This window comes from Syngnathus floridae, chromosome 12 (genome assembly GCF_059516105.1).
Source record: "Syngnathus floridae isolate MCC-2025c chromosome 12, RoL_Sflo_1.0, whole genome shotgun sequence".
Classification (NCBI taxonomy): Eukaryota; Metazoa; Chordata; class Actinopteri; order Syngnathiformes; family Syngnathidae; genus Syngnathus; species Syngnathus floridae.
Window position 1 is genome coordinate 8277785 of NC_142424.1, and position 22430 is coordinate 8300214.

General features: G+C 37.4%; 1 protein-coding gene across 2 annotated transcripts in view; it reads left to right on the forward strand.

Annotated features, from left to right (window-relative positions):
• The window catches only part of npr2 (natriuretic peptide receptor 2), a 46044-nt gene that overhangs the window by 13261 nt on the left and 10353 nt on the right, over positions 1 to 22430 (forward strand). For both annotated transcript variants that reach the window (XM_088392411.1, XM_088392412.1), the window contains exons 6-16: positions 979 to 1073; positions 4362 to 4497; positions 5346 to 5430; positions 11661 to 11781; positions 13707 to 13781; positions 15774 to 15851; positions 18148 to 18252; positions 19250 to 19321; positions 20042 to 20201; positions 20281 to 20436; positions 21460 to 21628. In XM_088392411.1, the coding sequence (XP_088248537.1) occupies positions 979 to 1073; positions 4362 to 4497; positions 5346 to 5430; positions 11661 to 11781; positions 13707 to 13781; positions 15774 to 15851; positions 18148 to 18252; positions 19250 to 19321; positions 20042 to 20201; positions 20281 to 20436; positions 21460 to 21628 (1252 nt within the window). The remainder of the gene's footprint in view (positions 1 to 978; positions 1074 to 4361; positions 4498 to 5345; positions 5431 to 11660; positions 11782 to 13706; positions 13782 to 15773; positions 15852 to 18147; positions 18253 to 19249; positions 19322 to 20041; positions 20202 to 20280; positions 20437 to 21459; positions 21629 to 22430) is intronic.

The following is a 22430-nucleotide window of genomic DNA, read 5'->3' on the forward strand; positions in this document are numbered from 1 at the left end:
TTTGGCCGTGGAGCTGTTGAAGGCACTCAAATGAGACTCCTATTACCAGTAAGTGAAGTCAAAAGAATGCTGACTCAGTCAATTTTATATCATTGGCACACACTTACGTGTATTTAATTCAATCGTACATATGGCCTAAAGAAGGTTTAGATTTAGACGTCTCCATCTGGTCAAAATAATAACCACACTTTACACGGATCAAGTATTACAACATTTTTATATTATTTATACAATTTACAGCTATTTTAGATTTTAATATTTCATATTTGATGAATTCAATTTTGTTGTTGAAATTTGAGCTACACATAGACCAATTATAGACGTAAAAAATCAGGCTAAACTTAGACTAGACGTAGATGTCCAGGGCTCAGTGGGTAAAGTTAAATGAGATTCTTATATGGCCACTAAACAAAACAATGGGACTGATAATAAAGTGTTATGACGACTCAAGTCTGTATTTAATGTTTGATGTGGCTGCCAACACAGAAACTTGTTTCCTGAGTTGGCTACCATGCAAGCATTCACAACTCTTTGCAAAACAATGGCCATTTGTCAGAGTTTAGCATTTTAAACATTTTATGTTGTCTGTTTTTTCAGAAACAAACATTTATTATACTTTGAAGGCCACATTTTACTTTAGTGACATCTTACTGAACCCATTTGCAGCATCTTTTTTTTAACAACATAAACCAGAGAGCTCTGACATGGAAATCCTAAATCTGTGTTTCTTGTATATGATGCCTCATTGGCTTGGGATTTATGCAGTGACATCAAGAAAAATATGTGAGCCATTCTAATGCATGATCATGAACCATGGTACAAATCCTTCTCTAACAAAAGAAAATACAAGAGTACAAAAAGAGATATTACTTTGGTGTTAGTATTCAAACCGCCTTGAGTTAACAGTACCTCTGATTTTAATAAAGTATGAAATATCGCAATGTTTGATCAGACCGGTGATGTGGATTTTGTTGCCAGGAGTGACAGGTCTTGTAACTACGGACCACAAAAATGCCAGAGACATAGACATCAACCTTTGGGCCATGACCAACCAGGACACAGGAGAGTATGGGGTAAGTGGAAATATTGTTGCTTTTTGCGTTACCACTGGTCACCAGGTAGTATGTTCAGGTTAGTCAGATTGAAAATGAAAATCAATTATTATAAAAGCTTGTCAAAAATTCAGTTGAATAGCTGTGCACCATTCTGTTCTCCTGTCTCCTCTCACTTTTAACCATTGAGGTCAGCCATACCGTTATTCAATGCAGCGCAATGCAGTCAGGTTTATAATAAATGAATACATAAATAAATAAATAAATAAATAAATAAATAAATAAATAAATAAATACATACATACATACATACATACATACATACATACATACATTGCATACATACATACATACATACATACATACATACATACATAAACAAAGTCAAACATAGAAGCTATTCTGTTCAGTGTACTTTGTGTATGTATGTTTGTGTGCGTGTGTGCGTGTGTGTGTATGTAGTATGTGTGCGTGCGTGCGTGCATGTCTGTGCTACAGCTACAGTTGAATGAGGATCTTTGAGCTACAGTACACAAAGCCACATCCTTTAGATATTAGTGTCTTGACAAATGCTGGGGTCCTTCTGTAATGATAACATGCTTAAAACCTCAAAATTCCACCACAGCCGGGGAAAATATTTGTGTTGTGATCTGCAGAAAAAGTTGTTTCCCCCTTTTTTTCTTTAAGTGCAAAAGAAGTGGGTTTGAGTTCAGTCAAAATGTTTTCCAGGTCCTCCCTCTGAGGCTGTCAGCAGGAACTCTTGTCCTCATTTGTCCTTGGCTTTAATTGGTGGACCTTTATGACTGATTGATTCGGGAATCTGGCCTGAATGTCATGATTCTCATGCAGGTTTTTAAGTTTGTGTTTGTTCACATTAGAGCAATAATGCAAGCATTTTTCAAACTTTCTACTTTAGATCTGTTTTTTTTTTTTTTTAAGCTTGTTTTTTTGGACTTCCAAAATTGTTGCATTGACTTACCTGCAAAACAGTTTCTATTTGTTTAAACACATTCTCAAATCATAACTTGAGATCTACTGGTAGTTAAAAAAAACTGTCAGTTACAGAATCCTACACTGTCTCATGGTATTTTTAGGTAATAATGGGCTTAATGTTGCTTTGCGACAGCAGCACAAAACTCTTGAGTGGTCTGCCCCAAACCCCAAACCTTGACCTCATTCGACTTCTTTGGCTTTCATATTAAGTTACAGTGGCTGGCACTTAATCCCTTTTAAGAACCATCCACTGCTTCATGCCATTAATGCTCTTACGTCAACATTCTCTCCATTTTACAATCCATAATCCTGTTAAAAGTCTTGTGCTGTTCAAAAAGTTAACAGATAAATTGCTTTAAAGTTCTCCATGTGCAGAAAAATATAAAAATGTGTGACCTTCACATGTTAAATTTATGCAGGGACATACACTTTGTTTTGTGTCGCTGCTATTAACAGAAGCGGACAGGCAAGGCCTGTCGCTACTATTTCAATTATTTCAGTCTTTGCAGGCCCTACCCCCACACCCATCTCCATCTGCATTGTTTGGATGACCCTCCAAGGGGGTGATGGCCTTCCATGTTTAAGTAGAGAGGACACAGCGTGCTACAAGCACGAAGGGAAACCAAAGCAAGACTAAACTAAATAGACCCTTTGACATGTATAAAACTCAGGAGTCATGTTTCACAGCAGGAAAACAGATGTGCCATCAAAGAAAAAAAAAATCACACGCTTACTTGCTACTGGGTAATCTTTGCACACTCTTATTCCAGGTGCAACCCAGAATTTGTGTCATGATTTCTGATTTGCAAGATCCTTTTAATTGGATCACTTAGGCCACTATCACAAAATTTAAAAAACACTTGGAGCATGTTGTACGATTACAGACTTATGTATTTCGAATAGCCACAATTCAGGATATCAAGCTATGATTTCAGGTTGCTGTGTGAATTAGATATAATTATATAATATAGGTAATATTATAAAGTATAATACAATAAAGTATAATAAAATATTATTGATATTATTAATAATAATTGTTATTATTATTAATAATAAATAACATTCTTTGTTAACTCAAGCAACGTATTGTAATTATTTATTTACGATTTATTTATAAATCTATTTAGTTTCATGTACATTATAGAGCAGTAAAAATAAAATAAAATACCCTTGGCTTAAAAGTATTCAGACTAATAGGTAATACAATTTCTTTCATTCAAAATGGTCACAGTAAAAATCACAGTTGCAGTGTAAACCATAACAGTTTTCAAACATTTCAATACCAACAAAACCATTGGCCTGACAATACCGCGTTTTCTCCACACAACCGTTGATAACTGCTTATTCTAACTTTTACACTGGTGTCCGTCTTTGCAGCAACATGTCCTTCTCAGGTCCAATCTCAGTGACTTTACATTACAGTTATCTAATTTGAGGCCCAGGGGCCAGTTCTGGCCCACCACATCATTTTATGTGGCCCGCAAAAGCACACTATTTGCATGGATTTATTTTTTATTTTTTTTGCTGAATTACCACAATTGTCTTCAATTTAAATACACTTTGAGATATTACAAGCATTTTTGTTACCAATCCCTTCTTTAAAGTAAATGTATTACTATTGAACAAACAGTTGTAACTTTTTTCAGATTTCCAAACCAGTTATTAATTACTAATTTGTTCTGTATATGTAACATATGGCAATAATGCATTCACTGGGGTTCACAGTCATAAGGGCATTCTCAAAGAAACTCAAATGAAGATGTAATCGTGACAAAAATTTGTTTGGCACTCTTGCTTGAGACCTCTTCTGAATAAATGAACACAAATTTCCACAGACATAAAATCTTGTTGAAAGTCTTCCAAGAAGAATGGTAGGGATATGTGCAAAAGACCTACTTTTGATTTTCCAATTTTCAATCCCTATTATGCAGAGATGACAACCCATGGTATGACTTTTTATCACTGTGTCGCGTTCCATTCCAATCTAAACATGGTGCAATCATCAAACAAATTATTTATTTCTGCTGGTACTCCGGTTACTTTCACAGTCCAAAAACATGCATATTTAGTTCCTTGAAAACTTCCGTTGGTTGTTAGTGTGAATGTGTGTGTGAATGGTTGTCTGCATGTGTCAGTCCCCCACTACTCCCATCAGCAGGGCTCGGCTCCAGTTTTCCTGTGGCCCTTAACAGGGAACGTGATGTGTTTTTTTTGTTTTTTTTTATATACTATATCTTAGTATGAACACAATGGTTATTCCTCAACTGTTAAAAAAAAGACATCGCAGTGGAAAAAACCCCCATTATGTTTCTGCAGCTGGTTGCATACTACAATGGAACCATGAAAGAGATCATTTGGTCTCAGACAGAGAAGATCCATTGGCCCAGTGGGAACCCACCGCTGGATAACCCACCCTGTGTGTTTTCCACAGATGACCCCTCCTGCAATGATGGTATGATTATAAGCTATTTTTCATAACCTCTTTAGACTGATTCTCAATTATAACAGTCATGCAAAGTCCCTTAATGACATCACAAAATGTCATCATCAGTTATATAAAATTTGAACTTTTCATTACTTTTATGTGATAGTGTACAAGTTTTTTTGTTTTTGTTTATTTAAACATATTACCAGCTTTCTTCTAATCCTACCCAAGGACCAGTTAACCACCCAAAAATAAATAAATAAATAAATATATATATATATATATATATATATATATATATATATATATGTGTGTGTTTCTATAGTATATCAGTGTTAGTAATATTTTGTTTATGACATGAGAAAGTAAAAATATCATTATCTATATACAGGATGGATTTTTGTTACTTTTGTTTTATTTGTCCCATTAATTTATATTAGAATCAACTAATCTCTGCATTCCAAATATTAATTCATAACTAACAGTTGTGTTCTGTTTATATGGGTTTATTGGTGTCTCATGGGTGCTTATTTGAAATTGATCATTTGGTATTCAATAAGCTCTTTTCTGTGAAATTCTCAAAACAGAAAATTCTAGATATATGTCTTCACCTAATTAAAAAAAATGCTTTTTAACCTCTCTTTTAATTATAAGAATCTTACTCATTAGGGTATCACGGTATTATTTATACTTCACATTAAGTGAAGCGTGTCTTTTAATTGTAACGCTCTTAAGTTCCGCAGCTGTACTTACATGTGTGACAGCTGGGTTTTTAATAGTGTCAAAAAAAAAAAATCTTTTCAAAGATGTAATATGTGGACATCTGTTGAACATATGAGAGACAAGTGAGTGTGCAATCCTTCTCCTGTTTCCAGGTCAGCTACCAGTTCTGGGAATTGTAGCTGTGGGATCTGGCTTGGCTCTCATCATTTTTGGAATATCCAGTTTCCTCATTTACAGGTGAGTTGTAAAAAAAAAAGTGAAAGCGTTGTGCTGACGCAGTGTCTACGCTGCTTATTAGAAACAGTACAAATTTAAATGGGATGACAAAGTGGCATGTGATCAGAGGGGGATTTTTGGGTGCATGGTGCTGCAATGAGTGCCCGTGTGGTATTTTCCCAATTGTTGCTATAGAAACAGCTTACCAGGTGAAGGTCTTAAAGCAGTGGGTAGGTGCATTGAAACTTATATGTGAGCTCACACAATGGGACCCAAACACGCTTTTCATTAAATGATCAAGTCTGTTCACTATGTTTGTTATTTGCTTCGTAAGAAATTGACATTTCCCATAATTTAAGGATTCACACACACACAGAGTGATAACCCCAAGACAAATTTGTTAGCTCAGGTATTTAAGATTTTTCAAAAAATATGTCTTTTACAAACAAAAATATAAAATATTGACAGTTTTGTCTTGAAGTCTTTTTGTAACGAGTAACATAATCTGCTACTGCAATATTTCATTTCCCCTCTTGTAAATGTGCTTAATAGTTGTATGAAGCGGCAGGATTAAGACTTCCCTGCCACGTTTGCCCTTGTCAAGATTTAATGGGGGAAGGGTACGGCTGACACAATGCTGGGCTTTTGTCGCTTTATTTGACACATTTTGACTTGTTGCTGATTGATTATCATTCATTCATTCATTCATTCATTCATTCATTCATTCATTCATTCATTCATTCATTCATTCATTCATTCATTCATTCATCGCAGGGCACACATAGCTAAATAACCATTCACGTTCACACTCACACCCACAGACTATTTGGAGTGCTCAATTGGCCTACCATGCATGTTTTTGGAATGTGGGAGGAGTACCTGGAGGACACACACGCAGTCATGGGGAGAACATGCAAACTCTGCACAGACCGGAGCCTGAATGAAACCATGCACCTCTGAACTGTGACAGGGCTGTGCTAGCCAGTGCCCCACCCAATATAATAATATTATAATTAAATAAATCATATGCATTTTTATCAATAACTATAACAGTCTAAAATTCATAGAAATTAAATCATTCACCTTTCGTTTTTTACTTCACAATTTTGAACGCTACAACCAACATGAGAAACCACTCAACCTTAGCCATATTCGGAAATATACACTAACTACTCTGAGAATGGGACATTTGGAGATGAAGAGTGAGCTCTGCTCCCATTGATTTCTGAATACAGCCAGCAGGCTGAATTCTTGCGATGTTTGTGAGCGAGAATGCATTTTGTCTCAAGCTTGCTGATTTTCTCGGTAAGTAACCATGTTTTTTGGTGCAGGATATGCGCTGTGACGTAAACATGAAACAATGACCCCAATGGATGAATGCATCGACGATGCAATAAATTCTGTTCTTGCAGAATTAAATTCGCTGGGATAAGGGCTGGCTCACTGGTGACCCCAAAAAAAGTGGTATACACTCCATATTTATTTGGGTGTTCTGCCTTCTTCCTTCGTACCATAAATATGGTTGGGCAAAAACAACTCAGCAATTTTAGGGTAAATAGTTACAACATACAGTGTACGCACGCAATATGTTAATATTGTAAATACCTCTTGAAATTGTTTACTTGCTATTTAATTATTACGTAACTTAACATTATTAAGTAACTTACGTTTAAAAGAAGAAGCTTACACAACATTGAATGCTAGCTGGGTTATATACACTAAACCGTTTCTTTTTGTCTCCATTGAAATGATATTTTCTCTTAAAAAGGAATTGAACTCAAATTTTGCTATCGATTGTTTTGTTTGTATTTTTGGTTGAGTATGTCTTGTGGAATTTCTTAGAAACACAGTTTAATTTCATTACATTTTAAGCATGTATGAACTAAATACCGTATTTTCCTGACTATAAGTCGCTCCGGAGTACCACCTATAGTGGCACCAGCCATAATATGCATAATAAAAAAGAAAAAAATCATATGTAAGTCGCACCGGAGTACAAGTCACATTTCTGGGAGAACTTTGACAAAATCTAACACCAAGAACAGACACGGCAAACGAAGGCTAAACGATACGGTATGCTAACGTTACATAAACACAAACGAGGAACTGAGACTGTGCCTGACGTAACATATTAACAGTTATTCAAATAACTATAAATAACACGTTTATCAAACCAGTCGTGTGATTTCACATAATTAAATCCATCGAAATCTTCGTTCTCTGTGTCACTTAAAAAATTGCCGCTGCTGACTCCGGAAGTACATTCGGCGCTGACGTCGGACTCACCGTCAGTTGCGGTTCCAATTATTCCACAGGCCTATATAACTATATTGTAGCATTACCGAAGTACCAGGCAAGTAGTGAGTTTGATAACCGGCTCCTTATTTCACAAAACAAGAGTTCAACATATGAGCTAACACACAGTGTGTGTAACCTCACTCTAACAACGCGCCCTGGATCGCTTTTCCCGTCTCCTCCCCCCTGGTGCCTTCATGGCCTTCCGAGGCAATCGGAAACTACTGAACTCTAATGATATACAAATTGCTACATTAAACAAACTGTATATCAAATAATTATAACATAAATAACAGGTTTATCGAACCATCCGTGTCACTCCAAATCATTAAATCCATCGAAATCTTCGTCCTCTGTGTCAATCTCTGTCGTCTGTGTAAAAACAACTCCGCTGACTCCGGAAGTCACTGAATGGATTCAGACTCATTGTCAGTTGCAGTTCCAATTATTCCACAGGCCTAGTGGGACCTCATGCGGTTTAAAGTGGAAATAACATGTGAAGTGATTAACTATACTCCTAAGTAATGTGTTAATGATCAAGTAATAATGTGTTAATTTCACATATAAGTTGCTCCTGATTATAAGTCGCACCCCCAGCCAAACTATGAGAAAAACTGCGACTTATCCTCCGGAAAATACAGTAATTAAGCAACTAGAACAATTTATTTCTAAAAATAAAACAATATTACAGTGGTTTATGCCCCGATTCATAGGTTATAACTTAATAACACCATGAATTTGCTCATGTTTGCACTACTGACTATTAACACTAACAAGTGTTAATCACCAGCCAGTCAGAATGGATTTTGATCAGAGGAATGATGGAAGAAAGACAAAGGAGCATCTATCCACCTCAGGTAAATCCTCTAATTCTGTATTAGAGTTGATCAATATCAAGTTTCTCTACCAGATCATTTGATACACTTTGGGTATTTATTCTGAAAGAGAAAAATTAACATTCACCTTTTCTGTTTCTTTTTCCAGCACACAGTTCAACAAGCACAGAGCGGTTTCCTTATGAACTAGTTGACCTGGACTATTGGCCGGTAAATGTCGAGAAATGTCCTCTACCTTGGAATGCTTTTTATTTGTTTCATTAAACTTGAATATAAAATATCTATTTCTGTAATTCATATTTGCAATTCTGCATTTCATTTTTGGTTCTGACCTGGAATTTTAAACACTAGCAGTGTACTGTGCAAAAGGCTTAGTGATCATTCTCCGTGCCAGTTATTAATGATAAGAACCATGGTTATGCAGAGTTGAAGAATAAAACATGTGTGTTATATATACACCTATACCTATCATTAATATTATATTGCTTGAAAGAAGTTGCAAAGTCAGGAAGGTTGCAGTAACGCAGTCTCATATCATAAAGTGATGGAATGCATGAACTTGATGGAGCACAGATAACTGCAAAGGAGTGAGAGGGGTTAACTGAGCTGAAGTACAGATTTTTTTTAATGTAAAAGCAAACCGAAGAAAAAATATTTGAGCATATTTGGAAACTTGCCTCTCTTTTTGAAGTGGTAACCAAATAATGTCATTGTCTGTACCTGTCCTACATGTAATGTTTATGTTAAAGTAACTGTTTGATAAAGTTCAGTAAACAATGAAGCTTGTTCTTTGCTTAAGACTTTTGCACAGTACTCCAAATAATCAACTGAAGGCTATTTCTGACAAACATTTGAGTGACCATTCAGTCGTTGGCCTTGAGACAATAATCGCAAAGCTTTATGCATCCATTTCAAGACCCTTCGAGATTTTTAATGGTGGCTTTCTATTATTGCAGACACCAGTGGAGCTTTGCTGATGGACATAGAGGTGCACAGTGGCCTATACAACCATCATGCAAGACCAACAAGCTGCTGTCTTCACTACTTGATGTACAAATCACCACTAAAATGCTTTATTTGAGTTATTCTCTAATCAGTCGGTATAAGCCAGAGTTTCTTATAATGAATATTTATTTCACATGTATTTGAACAGAATTCAATATATACGTAGAAACATTTCTAAAAATCTGTTATGTATTAAATGCTGCTGTTTGTATTTTCATGAATGTAACAAAAATTCTATACTCAGATATGTCTAAGTGCTGGGGTCATGCAATTTAGGGATTTGACTGCCCATATGGAATAATGGTAACAATGGAATTCTCAATACTGTGAACTATATAAGGATGTATTTTTGTCTACTTGGTAATTAGTATCTGTTGATGAAAATGTAAATGTATTATCATTGTGAAATACATACAGTGAGATTATTTTTTATCACTTTAATAAAAACAAATTGTCTGCTTTAAATGGTTTCTTTCCTATATTGCTTTGTTTTACAACAACAACAATTTGGTTGATTTCAAGTAGATTCACAAGAAACAGGCTTAGAGCGAGAGAAACGTGTTTTTGTACTACCATAATCAAACCGAAGAAACATATTTATACCATATTTTGGAAGGTGAAACTATCCGCAAATTTGACCTGGTGGCCACTCGGCCTCTCAGTTGATTTTGGAGTGTGCAGCAGCAGCAGTGTTAGGCGATGTTAAGCAGAGCTGCGTGGCTGTGATGTTTTAATGGAGGGGCTGGTCCAGCAGAGGTATTCACATATGGGGCTTATGAAACAATAGGCCCACTGTGGAGGCCCACACTTTGCTACTCTGGCTGCCAGAGGTCTCTGAACGAGGCTCTTTAAATAGAAAAATATTTTTTTTTTCGTGGTGGATGGGTTTAGGGGTGCACCTCTGGTTTGATGATGTTTCCTGTCCTCAAAATAGACGTACACAGACAGTGTCTACAGTATTTGTAGACACAAACAAGCGCCCGCCAGAGAACTTGTGTTTTCTAGACAGTCTAACACGAGGATAAATGATAAAGAACAAAAAAACAAGGTTGAAGAGAGGCTAGAATACAATATGCAAGCGCTGCAATAATTTCTGCAGCCATCTGGAAGTGTTTTACACCTTTTAGACGGTGTCGGAATGTGTGGGCTCTGCTCGTTTGTCATTTTTTGAGTGAAAAGGATTTTTCTTGCGTCTGTCGAAACACAAACATGTACAAAAGAGAAACTGGAAGGCTTTGGACTAATCGCTGGAAAGCTGTTTCCCCTCTGCGGTGCTCCAGGTTTGCCAGACTGATGCTCAAAAATAACGTCAGACTTATCACAATTCTCAAAAATTAATACATCTAGTGAGGCGATGAAGACATTTGTCTTCCCATGCTATCGCATCCACTTTTGTTTCTTTAACTTATTGGCCAAACTCCCACACCCAAAGACTAATTCAATTATAATGATCTTATTATTCTCAGAGATAATAATTTCAAATAAATTAATTTAGTCCATGTTCAAAATGTTGCCAGCATGAAACCTTTATCAAGACCCACGCAGAAAGAAGTGTTTCATAAAATCATTGCCAAAATGGCCCAGTAGAGAACATTGTGTTATTAACCAAGTGTTCTTATAAAAACAAGAGAAGTTAGGCAAAGTTCACTATTATAGTACTGACTATTTTTACATATGGCTGCAATATATCTGCAGCCCTGAGGTGGCATGTCTTCTACACACCTAACGAATACAGCAATATAAAAAAAATGGAAAAAATTAGAGCAGGCTAACTTCTCTTTAACAACTCAAGGAATACTGTATAATAAAATCGAGCCCAAACAATAGTAAACTAGAATTTATTGTTTCACATTATTACAAAGCTAGAATCTTGACTATTGTCACTTTAATATGACCTTGATGGATGGGTGGATGGATGGATGGATGGATGGATGGATGGATGGATGGATGGATGGATGGATGGATGGATGGATGGATGGATGGATGGATGGATGGATGGATGGATGGATGGATGGATGGATGGATGGATGGATAAAGCCACCACACTTGAAAGAGATTTTCCTCTGATCTTTGCGTGACTGATTTTACCACTGTTCTACTTTTCCCCTTTTGTAGGAAACTCAAGTTGGAGAAAGAGCTGGCTGGAATGCTGTGGAGGATTCGGTGGGAGGACCTCCAGTTTGAGAGCCCCAATAAATACCACAAACGAGCTGGGAGTCGTCTCACGCTCTCACAGGTAAACCACCGCCTCATATTGTACGCCATTATTTAATTACAATTAAGGGAACAAATTAATTTAAATAGTCTGCAGGAGGTTAAAGAAACAAAGTTCCAAATCACCTGAATTGTTGTGAGGCAGACAAGCAGTGTTACACCCACGTACTATTATATATATATGTATGTATATTAAAGTTGGCAGACCTGAAAATGTCATCATAATTCTCTACTTTATATTGTCTTTTGTGACAGTGTCACTGGAACAGACTCCACTGTGCAATTAACAAGTTGCTCTTCTGGCAGTTTCTAGATAACACAACACAACATCCATTGACTTCCTTTTACCTTCCTTGTTGTCCGTCTGTTGTTTCTCTGCCAGGAATCCAAAAGTGATCACTTGACACGTTCAATGTTTAGTAATAGGCACAGCAAAAGCAAACAGCAGCAGTCTTTAAAGAATCAAAATCTTTTGTTTACACATTCTTGGTTGATTTGCCAGTGGGTTTATTGAAGGTGGCTGAGTTTTTTTGTGGCAAAAACATTAAGTGATTGTTAAAATAAGCTTTTGCATAGCCCTCGTCTCTATATTTATAAAACCTTGCCGCGTTCTTCAATATCAGGTTCTGTTGTCTGTGGGCTCATACAGCCTCGTGTCACAAGCAACGTTTTTCCTTGTTTGTGCTTCAATCCCAGCTGCGTATTATTATGCATATGGGAATGAAATTATGTAAACATCTTTTCAGATTTGTTTTGCATAGATTGTCTCCAAGTCATCATAATGTTAAATGGGAGAGAGAATGAAGTTGTATTAAGGAAATGTGTGACGTCAACAAGAAAATGGTAAAGTAATGTTCTGGGTTTGAATAATGGTGAGGGAGCTGGTCGTGTGTTTAGCCTGGTATAGCCAAAATAAACTCTATATGTTGAGATCCAAACCATTTTTTTTTTTTTTTTTTTTTTAATCCTACAATAAAAATAATTGCCATGCAAAACTACGCATCATAAACACTGCAAAATAACTATCAAAACTGCCGTCATGGTTTAAAGTGAGAAAAATTCATGGCCTTAACCATCCCCTCTCCCGATTGAGAAGTCAAGTCAAGTCAAGTCAAGTTAAGTTAAGTCAAGTTTATTTATATAGCCCTAAATCACAAACAACTCTCAAAGGGCCTCACATAAAAAAAAAAAAAAGACAATTATTCTTAAACATCCCCTGAATTTAAACTTTCAGGAGGGCAAGGAAAAACTAAAAAAAAAAAACCCTATCAGGGGAAAAATGAGAAACCTGTGAGGGAGCCTAGTAAGGACAGGCAAAAAGTATCCTTCACTAAAGAAGGGCACTCTGTATAACATAAAAACTCCAAGTATGATGTGAAAAGGCAAAGTGTGGCATGCAAAATTATTCATCAACAACCAAGCTACATGTGAATTTTAAATTTATTTTCATTTTAAACTGGTGTGCTTGCATCTCTTGCAACAGTATATTTTTAGTGGTTTTGTCTAATAATCTTCTCATAATTATAGAAGCTAATTCAATTGTTAATGAAAACGGAACATTTGATTCACTGTGAGCTGTTTTGTCTATATTGTAAAATAATAGCATGTGCTTAATAATTTGGAACTCAGTATATGTCTTTTCCAGATCATACTTTCCAATGTACTCTGTGCTCCCAGTGTTTGCATTCTATCCAATTGTGAAAATGATGATGCTCAGTGTCTGCACACACTGCCTCCGCAATGCATCGTTTCACTCTGAGCACATATTTGCACAAGGCCTTGAGCTGCTGTTTTGAAGACTCCAATACACTTAAGTTTTTTATATGAATTTATTTTGCAGCTAAGTGACAGCGTCAAAAGTGGACTGAATTTAATCCTCTTTGCTCAAATTGACTCAAGGCTAACACCATTTTTTTTATTTATTTTTTTTTATCATTTTCCCCTCAGAGAGGCTCCAGCTATGGGTCCCTGATAACTGCTCATGGAAAATATCAGCTATTTGCAAAAACTGGATATTTTAAGGTAAGGCTTGGTGAGTTCTGACATTTTCAACTCTCTCTTTTGCCACCTACACATGCACATGTTTGCTGCGAAAGCTGGTGAGGAGAAAGTGTGTGTGGGCGAATTTAGGTAGTTGGTTTTACTGTGAACTGCAGAATGCGTCAGTATTGCTTTTTTTTTTCTTTCTTTCATTTTTTTCCCATCCTCTCCATCTCGTTCGACACTGCCGCCTTGCAGTCTGGACATGACAATCCACTTGTTGCTGACTATAATTTGTCATTTTATGGTGGGGGAGGTGTGTGGGAAATCGACAAACAAGTGCCTCAGTGATTAGAACGATGATTGGTGTGTGTGTTTGTGTTTTCAGTCACTGAACAAACGCAAGCAAACAGCAATGACCAGCTCTACATTTGCTACATTTAATCAGCGTTATAGCTCACATAAGGTCTCATTAAAGCAGACGTAAGGGGACATGATGGTCAAGCTGATTTGAAGTTGCTAATGAACACAGAGGAACCGCTAAGGTCAAAACCAATCTCTTATGGGACACTGCTTGACCTCCAATTTGTCCATATTTCAAGATTTTTTTTTTCATAGGCAATAATAGAAATAGAAATGATCTCCTCGAGGGTCACAAAAGGGATATTAAATGTACAGGGATTTTTTAAAGAACAAGAACTCCTGGGTTAAAAAAGTCTCAATTTAAAATTTTGTTCTGCACAAATCTTACGAAAATTTAATCTGTACTTTTTTTCTTTTGTTTGTTGTTCAGAAGAGTTTTCATGCAGGCATATCTGCTGTAATTATAGCATTTTAAGGTTTGGTACAATGAACTAGTTTGCATCGTCAAGTGTCCTAATAAGGCACACTAAGTTACCGTCGTTGTTACTTAGTTATGTTTGTAATGATTGAGTAATGGTATGGGCTGTAATTGTACCGTGTACTGTACGTCTGTACTGTGACTCATAAAAAAAGGCTCCGATATTATGAGACCCGATAACACTATATCAGCCCATTAACTCCCTGTTTAAGTTTACACTTAGTTAACTTGTATTAGTACATAGCCCGAAATGCCGACTTACATGTATATTTAAGCGAATAAATGTTTTTGTCATAGAAAAATCTGCTATATCTGAGTTCATACAAAAACATGATGCGAAATGCTTTGTATAGACAGATTAGTGAATAGCGGAATCTTCAATAAGTACCTTCAAATGTATTTTTTATGCGTTTCAACGTATATTTGCCAGTCAAAAATGTTTACTCCTCATTAGTATTGCCACACTTCCGTATAAAAGTAACAACACAGTCAGTCTCAACTTTGAAGACAAATAAATGACAAAGGCATGGTGAGGGTGCAGCTGTACCTCATGCACTGTAAATTTCAGTATGTGTTGCTCTTCAGAGGCTTTTAGAGTTTCCAAGTTACCTAGTGACTCATTGCTTCATATATTTTATGACAAGAGTGGAGACACATAAGGCACAAACATTTATATGCTGTAGTATACTTGACTTGCCTCCCATTCATTAATAATTTGTTCAGTGGCCAACAGTGTAGGACAACTTTAGGAATACAGGAATTCCATTCTGCAAGAAATATTACCGACAAGAAATAGAAGCAAGCCATTAAATGCATGGGTGCTTTAGCATTATGCCATGATAGTATGTTATCTTGGAAGCGTGGTCTGGTCAATTTGCTATAAGTCAAAGTTTGTAGCACAGCACACAACTCGGAACAGTAATATTATACAGATGCTAGTGTTAACACAACATTTGAGGTGTGTTGCCATGGCAATAAGGTCTGACGCTTTTGAATTAGAAGCAAGTGTACCATCAAGCTGATTTGGAGGATGATACGGTTGGATATAATTCGCATATTTTTTGTTGTAATAGGTGGCTGGATTTCCTCTCTTCTTTTTATGGACAATTTGCGTGATTGTTAGTCTTCAATTGGCAGAAATGTCATGCAATGACATCCTAATTATGTGTGCTGTCACTATGTCTTGATTGCAGGGCAACCTGGTGGCTATCAAACATGTCAACAAGAAGAGAATCGAGCTAACCAGACAAGTTTTACTGGAACTCAAACATGTGAGTGTTGCCTTATATAAAAAGTTTACTTCATTTGATTGTTGTGCTTGATTATTGCAGGAATTTCATTTTTGAATTGAATTATTCGCACAGTCTATGCATAAATATGTTTGAGAACAAATCAAAATAAAATTATACCGGTATAAACCGTTAGTCATTGGTTTGAAAAGGAACTACTTTATTCTAAACTGCTCTTTGCTCTTACCCTACATGCCTCCAAAGTCAATTAACAGAGATTAGACTGGTACAATGTGAGCCTTTTGAAAGTCCTGAATTCATGCGTCCACCCATCAACTCTAAGCAAGAAAACCATTGCCTTGTGCTTTCAGTTTCAAGATAGCCTTGAGTCTTGAGTACCAAACAAGCCCCCGACATAATCACTAAATGTCCTATTCCCTCTATGAAAAGAAAAAAAAAAACACGAAGTGATGTGATTGTACTTGTTTTCACAACAGATAAAATACATCCATGAAAGGTTATGTCTGTCTCTTCAGAACACTAAAATCTGGCAACATGCAATTCCAGAAGAATTGTTTTTGTTTTTCATTGGATGTTCAGGAATGGCAGTGATGGTACAGTTGCCTTACTTGGATGCAGTTAGCGTGGGTTGAGTTATCGCTCAATAACTGTGTGAATCTGTATGTTCCCTGTGACTGATCAGTCTGCCTTCGGCCCGACAATACAGTACCGTATTTTCTGGACTATAAAGCGCACCGGACTATAAAGCGCACCTTCAATGAATGGCCCATTCTAAAACCTTGTCCTTATATAAGGCACACCGGACTATAAGGCGCACCATTAATGTATCATGTCAGATTTTTAATCCAAATCAAATCATTCTCCGTTTTATCTTTTTTATTTCAACTTCAGATGCACCAAATTACTTAATAATCACAAAATAATGATCCATAGTCTTTTTGATTCATGATTCATAGTCTTCAGCGGGCCACTTAGGATTGATTTCATGACACAATGCTTTGGGCCAGTTTAAACTTAGGGATTTGGTCCATATAGTAATATGATTTTGAGAAAATCTTAGGTTTTTAGGTGCGCCTTATAGTTCGGAAAATACGGTACTACACAATGTAATGTAATGCAATGCAAACCTGCTCATTGTTGAGTATTTCTAGCATAGACTGACATAAATGTCAAGACTTGGCATACCCCGATCTTGATGACTATGTATATTGTGTCCTTGACACATGACAGAACATACAAGTGGCAAGCAAATTTTAGGAACTGATCCAAAACCAGCACAACAGACCTCATGAGACAACTTATATAACTTTACTTCTCATTATAAAACACATGTATCATAACTTAACAGGGAGAGATTCACAGATTCACAGCCGGTTAGCAAAGATTGATTGGGGCTTCCTGGAAGTCTGCCTGGCCTCTCAGTCAGCAGGCCACATGGGAGAGGGACTGCTGTCTGAACTGGCAACTTCTCAGACCTCCCAGAGGCCCGATCGCCCGTCAAACCTCAGCTCATGAAAAAGCCAACCAGACGCCGGTGGAAACTTAACCACTTGTCTCCCAGCTTGCTCCCCCCTTCGACTCACCAGACAGTGTTCAGCAGGGGGAATTATATAGGCCAAAGGGTAGGATAACATCTCCCAGGCTGTAAAACAGGAGCGACCGACTCCCGAGTTTTGCTGTGAGAACGGCTGCCAGTCATAAACTTTGAGGGAGAGAAGTAACCTACCTGCAGAAATTACAAACACAGTCTTTCAAGCTGGTTTCAGAAATATATTTGTTTAGTGCTGCTCGCTCAGAGTCATGCTAAAGGTACCAGGAAGACCTTTTCATAAAAACTAAAAACCCATAATCAAGTATCAAAATTACTCCATAGGCAGTTTACCTCATTCATTTGTTTTTGCCTCAAACTCTTTGAAATTACAAGTCATGTGGTTTGATTGTGTACTAAATCCTCAAAGGGCAGATTTAGTCTTTGAGATTCTTCTTGGCTTCGGTGCTCCTGCTTGTACATCCACTCAACACGTCTTTTTTTTTCCCTCTCCCCCTTACACACACTGCCTCATTCATAACCACCACATTAAATTATGCACTTGCACGTTTCAGCTAGGTGCCCTGTGCAGAAGTCAGTCTCAGCATGTTGAAATAGACATTGTGCCAACTAACTGACTGCAATACAAGATTTAGATGAAATGCTGGCAGGGGTAATCGTAACTCTGAATATAAATGAACTGCCAGTCCTTTCCCCTTGTCCTCTGTTTCCACAGTGTTGGAGAAATGTGATGTTTGGAAAGTTACACTCTGTTTGTGTTATTTTCAGATGAGAGATGTCCAGTTTAACCATCTCACCCGCTTCATTGGAGCCTGCATAGACCCTCCCAACATCTGCATTATAACGGAGTACTGTCCCAGAGGCAGTCTGCAGGTACTGCAAATATTCTAATAAATATGATAAGATTATATTGTATATTTAATCAGCCGCCAGAAATACTGTACAGCACTTATCTTGGATTACAGTATATAACTTCCGCAAGATGATTGGTTCTTGATTTGATGGTTTAAAAAGAAAAATACTCCCTGAAAGTCCATGAATGAACATTTGAAAGAAATATCAAAGTTTAGCTGTACCCTACTTAAGCCACATGTTCAAACGCTATTGACGTCTTTTGTCTTCTTTTCAGTAAAGCCAATTTTGTGTTCAAATGTGTTCATAGTGAGCATACAAAGAACAAAATAAAAGTAATTTTGTGTCTTCTTTCGTTAATTGGGTCTTGCATTGCTAAGGAACAATAGTTTGATGATTGGCTGAGGGAGTTGGGACATGTGGTGCATTGTCAAAAATCCTCTCACCGCATCCATAAAAAGTTGAATGTGAGGCGATGGGCATGATTCTTTTTATTTTTGTGCCAAATGCAGAATGGCTGAATGAAAGTATCACTCGTGCACCTCTGTATATGACTGGCAGTGTCAAATTTGCAAATCTGTCCAGGAAAGTATATAAATGGAACTACATTCAACAGTTTTATTCAATGCTGCGAGTTGAGACAAGAAATGCAGTGCAGGATTCTTCAAGGCATCATATTTTTGGCCTGTCTACTCTATTCTAGTAGCTTATTAAAATGGACAATCTGGGGAATGATGTGGCTTTATCACTCACAAACTGTTGAGAAATATTTGTGTTTGTTGATGGGAGCAACTGTTATGATGTGACTGGTTGACAACTGTGTGGGATGTCACTAACTGGCCATGTCATTAGCATCTTGCGGTTTGCCATGTGGGGCCCCAAGCATATGAGAGAGAAAGCAAGAGCTTTGGCCTAAAGGTGTTTTCCACTCTAAAAATAAGTAGCTGAAAAGATGCATAAAAAGTAAACGTATCTTTCAAAGTTTTCCGGTAATGATGAGCTTGTGTGTGCCTTGCAGGACATTCTGGAGAATGAGAGCATCAACCTGGACTGGATGTTCCGCTACTCTCTGATCAATGACATAGTGAAGGTACATGGGTGGGAGTGGTGAAGTCACAAAGGCATTTTCAATTGCAAAAAAAAAAAAAAAAAAGATGCTTTATGAGCCTCGGAGAAACATTGAAAACTACCTACGTTGTTGCCATGGTTTCGCATGGCTAGAGTGTAAAAGAGTGTACCGACAATATGAATTGGCACAGCATAGAATAAATATTGCCATTATACAGCATGGAGTGGGGGAGAAACCGTCATTCCAAACAGTGCATATTTCCTTCCAGCTTCATCAAATTTAATCATGGATTTACTGAAAAAGATCTTTTCAAACCTCTGGAAGACAGTTGCTCTTTGTCACAAGATCTGACTGACTCTTGGAAGGGTTCATTAGTGAGCTGCATGCATAATGAAGTGCTTCTGCTGAATTGCTCCATACAGATAGCAGAGCCTCGAGCCTAGAGAGGGGACACCCCTAAAGCTTTGAGCATAAACGGACTCAACTCTTTCCACAAATTATTGAACACGAGTTCATCTTCACTGCCCTCCTCCCAGAGGAATTAACAGTAATTTCTCAGATATTCCCACGAGATTGTGATGCCCTTGAAACATGGCTTCTTTTCAAAACCCTCAGGATACGTCCACTTGTCAAAGCTTATTGTTTCCACATGTCCACACATATGCTGTATTTGTCCTCACGTTGAGAGGAAAAAGGAATGGAGTGCCTTGATGCATGAATGAACGTGCCTCTGCTCTGCAGGGCATGAACTATCTTCACAACAGCTATTTTGGCTGCCATGGAAATCTGAAGTCATCTAATTGTGTGGTGGACAGCCGATTTGTGTTGAAAATCACCGATTTTGGATTAGGCAGCTTTCGCTCATCCTGCGAAAATGATGACTCTCATGCTCTCTATGCGAGTAAGTTGCTTTTGTGCACATTCGATGTACAGCATTTCCAATGTACTTGCCTCCATTTTGACGGCATCTCAATTTTTAGAGAAGCTGTGGACAGCTCCGGAGCTGCTCATATATGACCAGCATCCTCCTCAGGGAACGCAAAAGGGTGATGTGTACAGTTTTGGAATCATCCTGCAGGAAATTGCCTTAAGGAATGGACCTTTCTATGTAGAAGGCATGGACCTCAGCCCAAAAGGTAAACTCTCAACTATTATAACTTCTAATGGGATGCAGAACTCAAAAGGATTATGCTGAAAATGTTCGTTTGTAAAGACCTCCGAAATGTAATATTCATATATGATGTTGCTATGTAAGATATAGATTGTTATTTTAAGTGTTACGAAGTGTTTGGATATTTTGAAAGGCAATTTTCTGAGCCTCGGGCAGGGCATTCCAGAGCTGAGGGGGCCCATGACCACATAAGCTCAACCACCTTATAGTTTTGAGGTAGTAGAGGCTTGTCTGCTGTCTCACTCTGGAGCTAATTTTCAGAAATCGAGATGGAGTCTGCATGTATTAAAGCTGATTGGTAACATGATTTCAAAAAAGTATCCGTTAGAAGTGTCGTCGCAAAACTGGGCCGATGGGAGTTTGTCATCTGGTATCCGTTAAGAGTGGAGCTGCTCCCTTTTATGCAAACAGAAAAACTACTTTGGGCACTTACCACAGTTCTGAAAAGTATAGCACTTGTACGTACGTGAAGCACTTAAAGATCTTTTTAACGTAGTTTTCTCTGCGCAGAACACAGTGCTCTCGTTTTGTTTGTATTCAACTTAAAACCATAGCCAACTATTGGTTGTCAGGTGATGACAAGGCCTCAATGGGAAATGAAAACCTTGGAAGCAATTCAAGAGCAAGTCTCAACCTTTACATAACCACAATGGATATTTAACATCGCCTTGGGGGATTTTCGTCATTGGATGACGTTTGTTGGATGTTTATTCACGGTCACGCTTGGTGGTGGTGATCGTACGAGTGGCACTAATCCATTAACTGGCAAAAAGAGCCTGCACCTTTTCCGAGGCCTGATAAAGAGGTTTAAAATAACAGCAGAATCTTAAAAGACTATAGTAGTTCTTTCCAAACACTAATAAAACCAAAGAGGAAGTTGGCGATAACCTTTTGAGTTTAATGTTTCCTAAAATACCAAATAGATTTGTTTACATTTGACTCAACTACAGTTGTAGTACGTGCTAAAAACCTTTCCTCTCCACCTCAGAGATTGTGCAGAAGGTCAGAAACGGCCAGAAGCCATACTTTCGGCCAACAACTGATACTAGATGTCACTCAGAAGAGCTGACCATCCTGATGGAGGGTTGCTGGGCTGAGGACCCTGCGGAGAGACCAGACTTTGGTCACATCAAGATCTACATGGCCAAACTCAATAAGTAAGACAGGGATACTGTAATTAACATGATTTTGATCTTAACTTTATTCTCAAAAACAACTCAAGTAATTGTAATACTTCTGTCTGCTCCCATAATTTGTATATTCGTTTTAAGGCCCATGCTCCATCTAAAAAGCAGTCATACGAATCATTTTGTTTAATGATCCAAGATGATATGGTTCTCCCGAGCAGGGAGATCTGCCAGATAGAGCTATCCTGACACAGCAGATGGTCTCTTTGTCAAAACTTTGTTTCACAAATGCATCTGGGGAACGGCTAATACAATGACTTTGGAAAAGGGCAAGCAGTTTTATTTACTTTTTTATTACAAATATTTTATTAATATAATATATGTTACTTATATATTACAAATATACAAATATTTTATTTATTAAATATTTATTTCAAATATAAATATTAATATTTAGAGTCAATATTGCTATCTGAGCAAGTGCTGTGTCATTTTGCAGGTACAAAACTTGCAGAGAAAAATAATTTAGTCTAAATGTTGGCTTCTCTTTCATTTCAAACATTTCAAGGGCCACTATTGTTTAGCAGCTTTTTTTAAAAAAAATTAGATCGCAGTCAGAGAGCAAGACCATATGTATTTAAACTGAAGCAGTCAAACCATCGCCTGGGTCCTTGTTGCCAGTTCGTAGGCCTCAATCAGTAGCTGGCTATGCACTGACTGCGGCGAGAGGATTTGTTGGTGTGCTTTACAACACACAGCTGCTGCTGTTTTCTCAGAGTGCTGACACTGTGATCCAAACATTCTTTGTGGTTCATTATGCTTGACACCGACT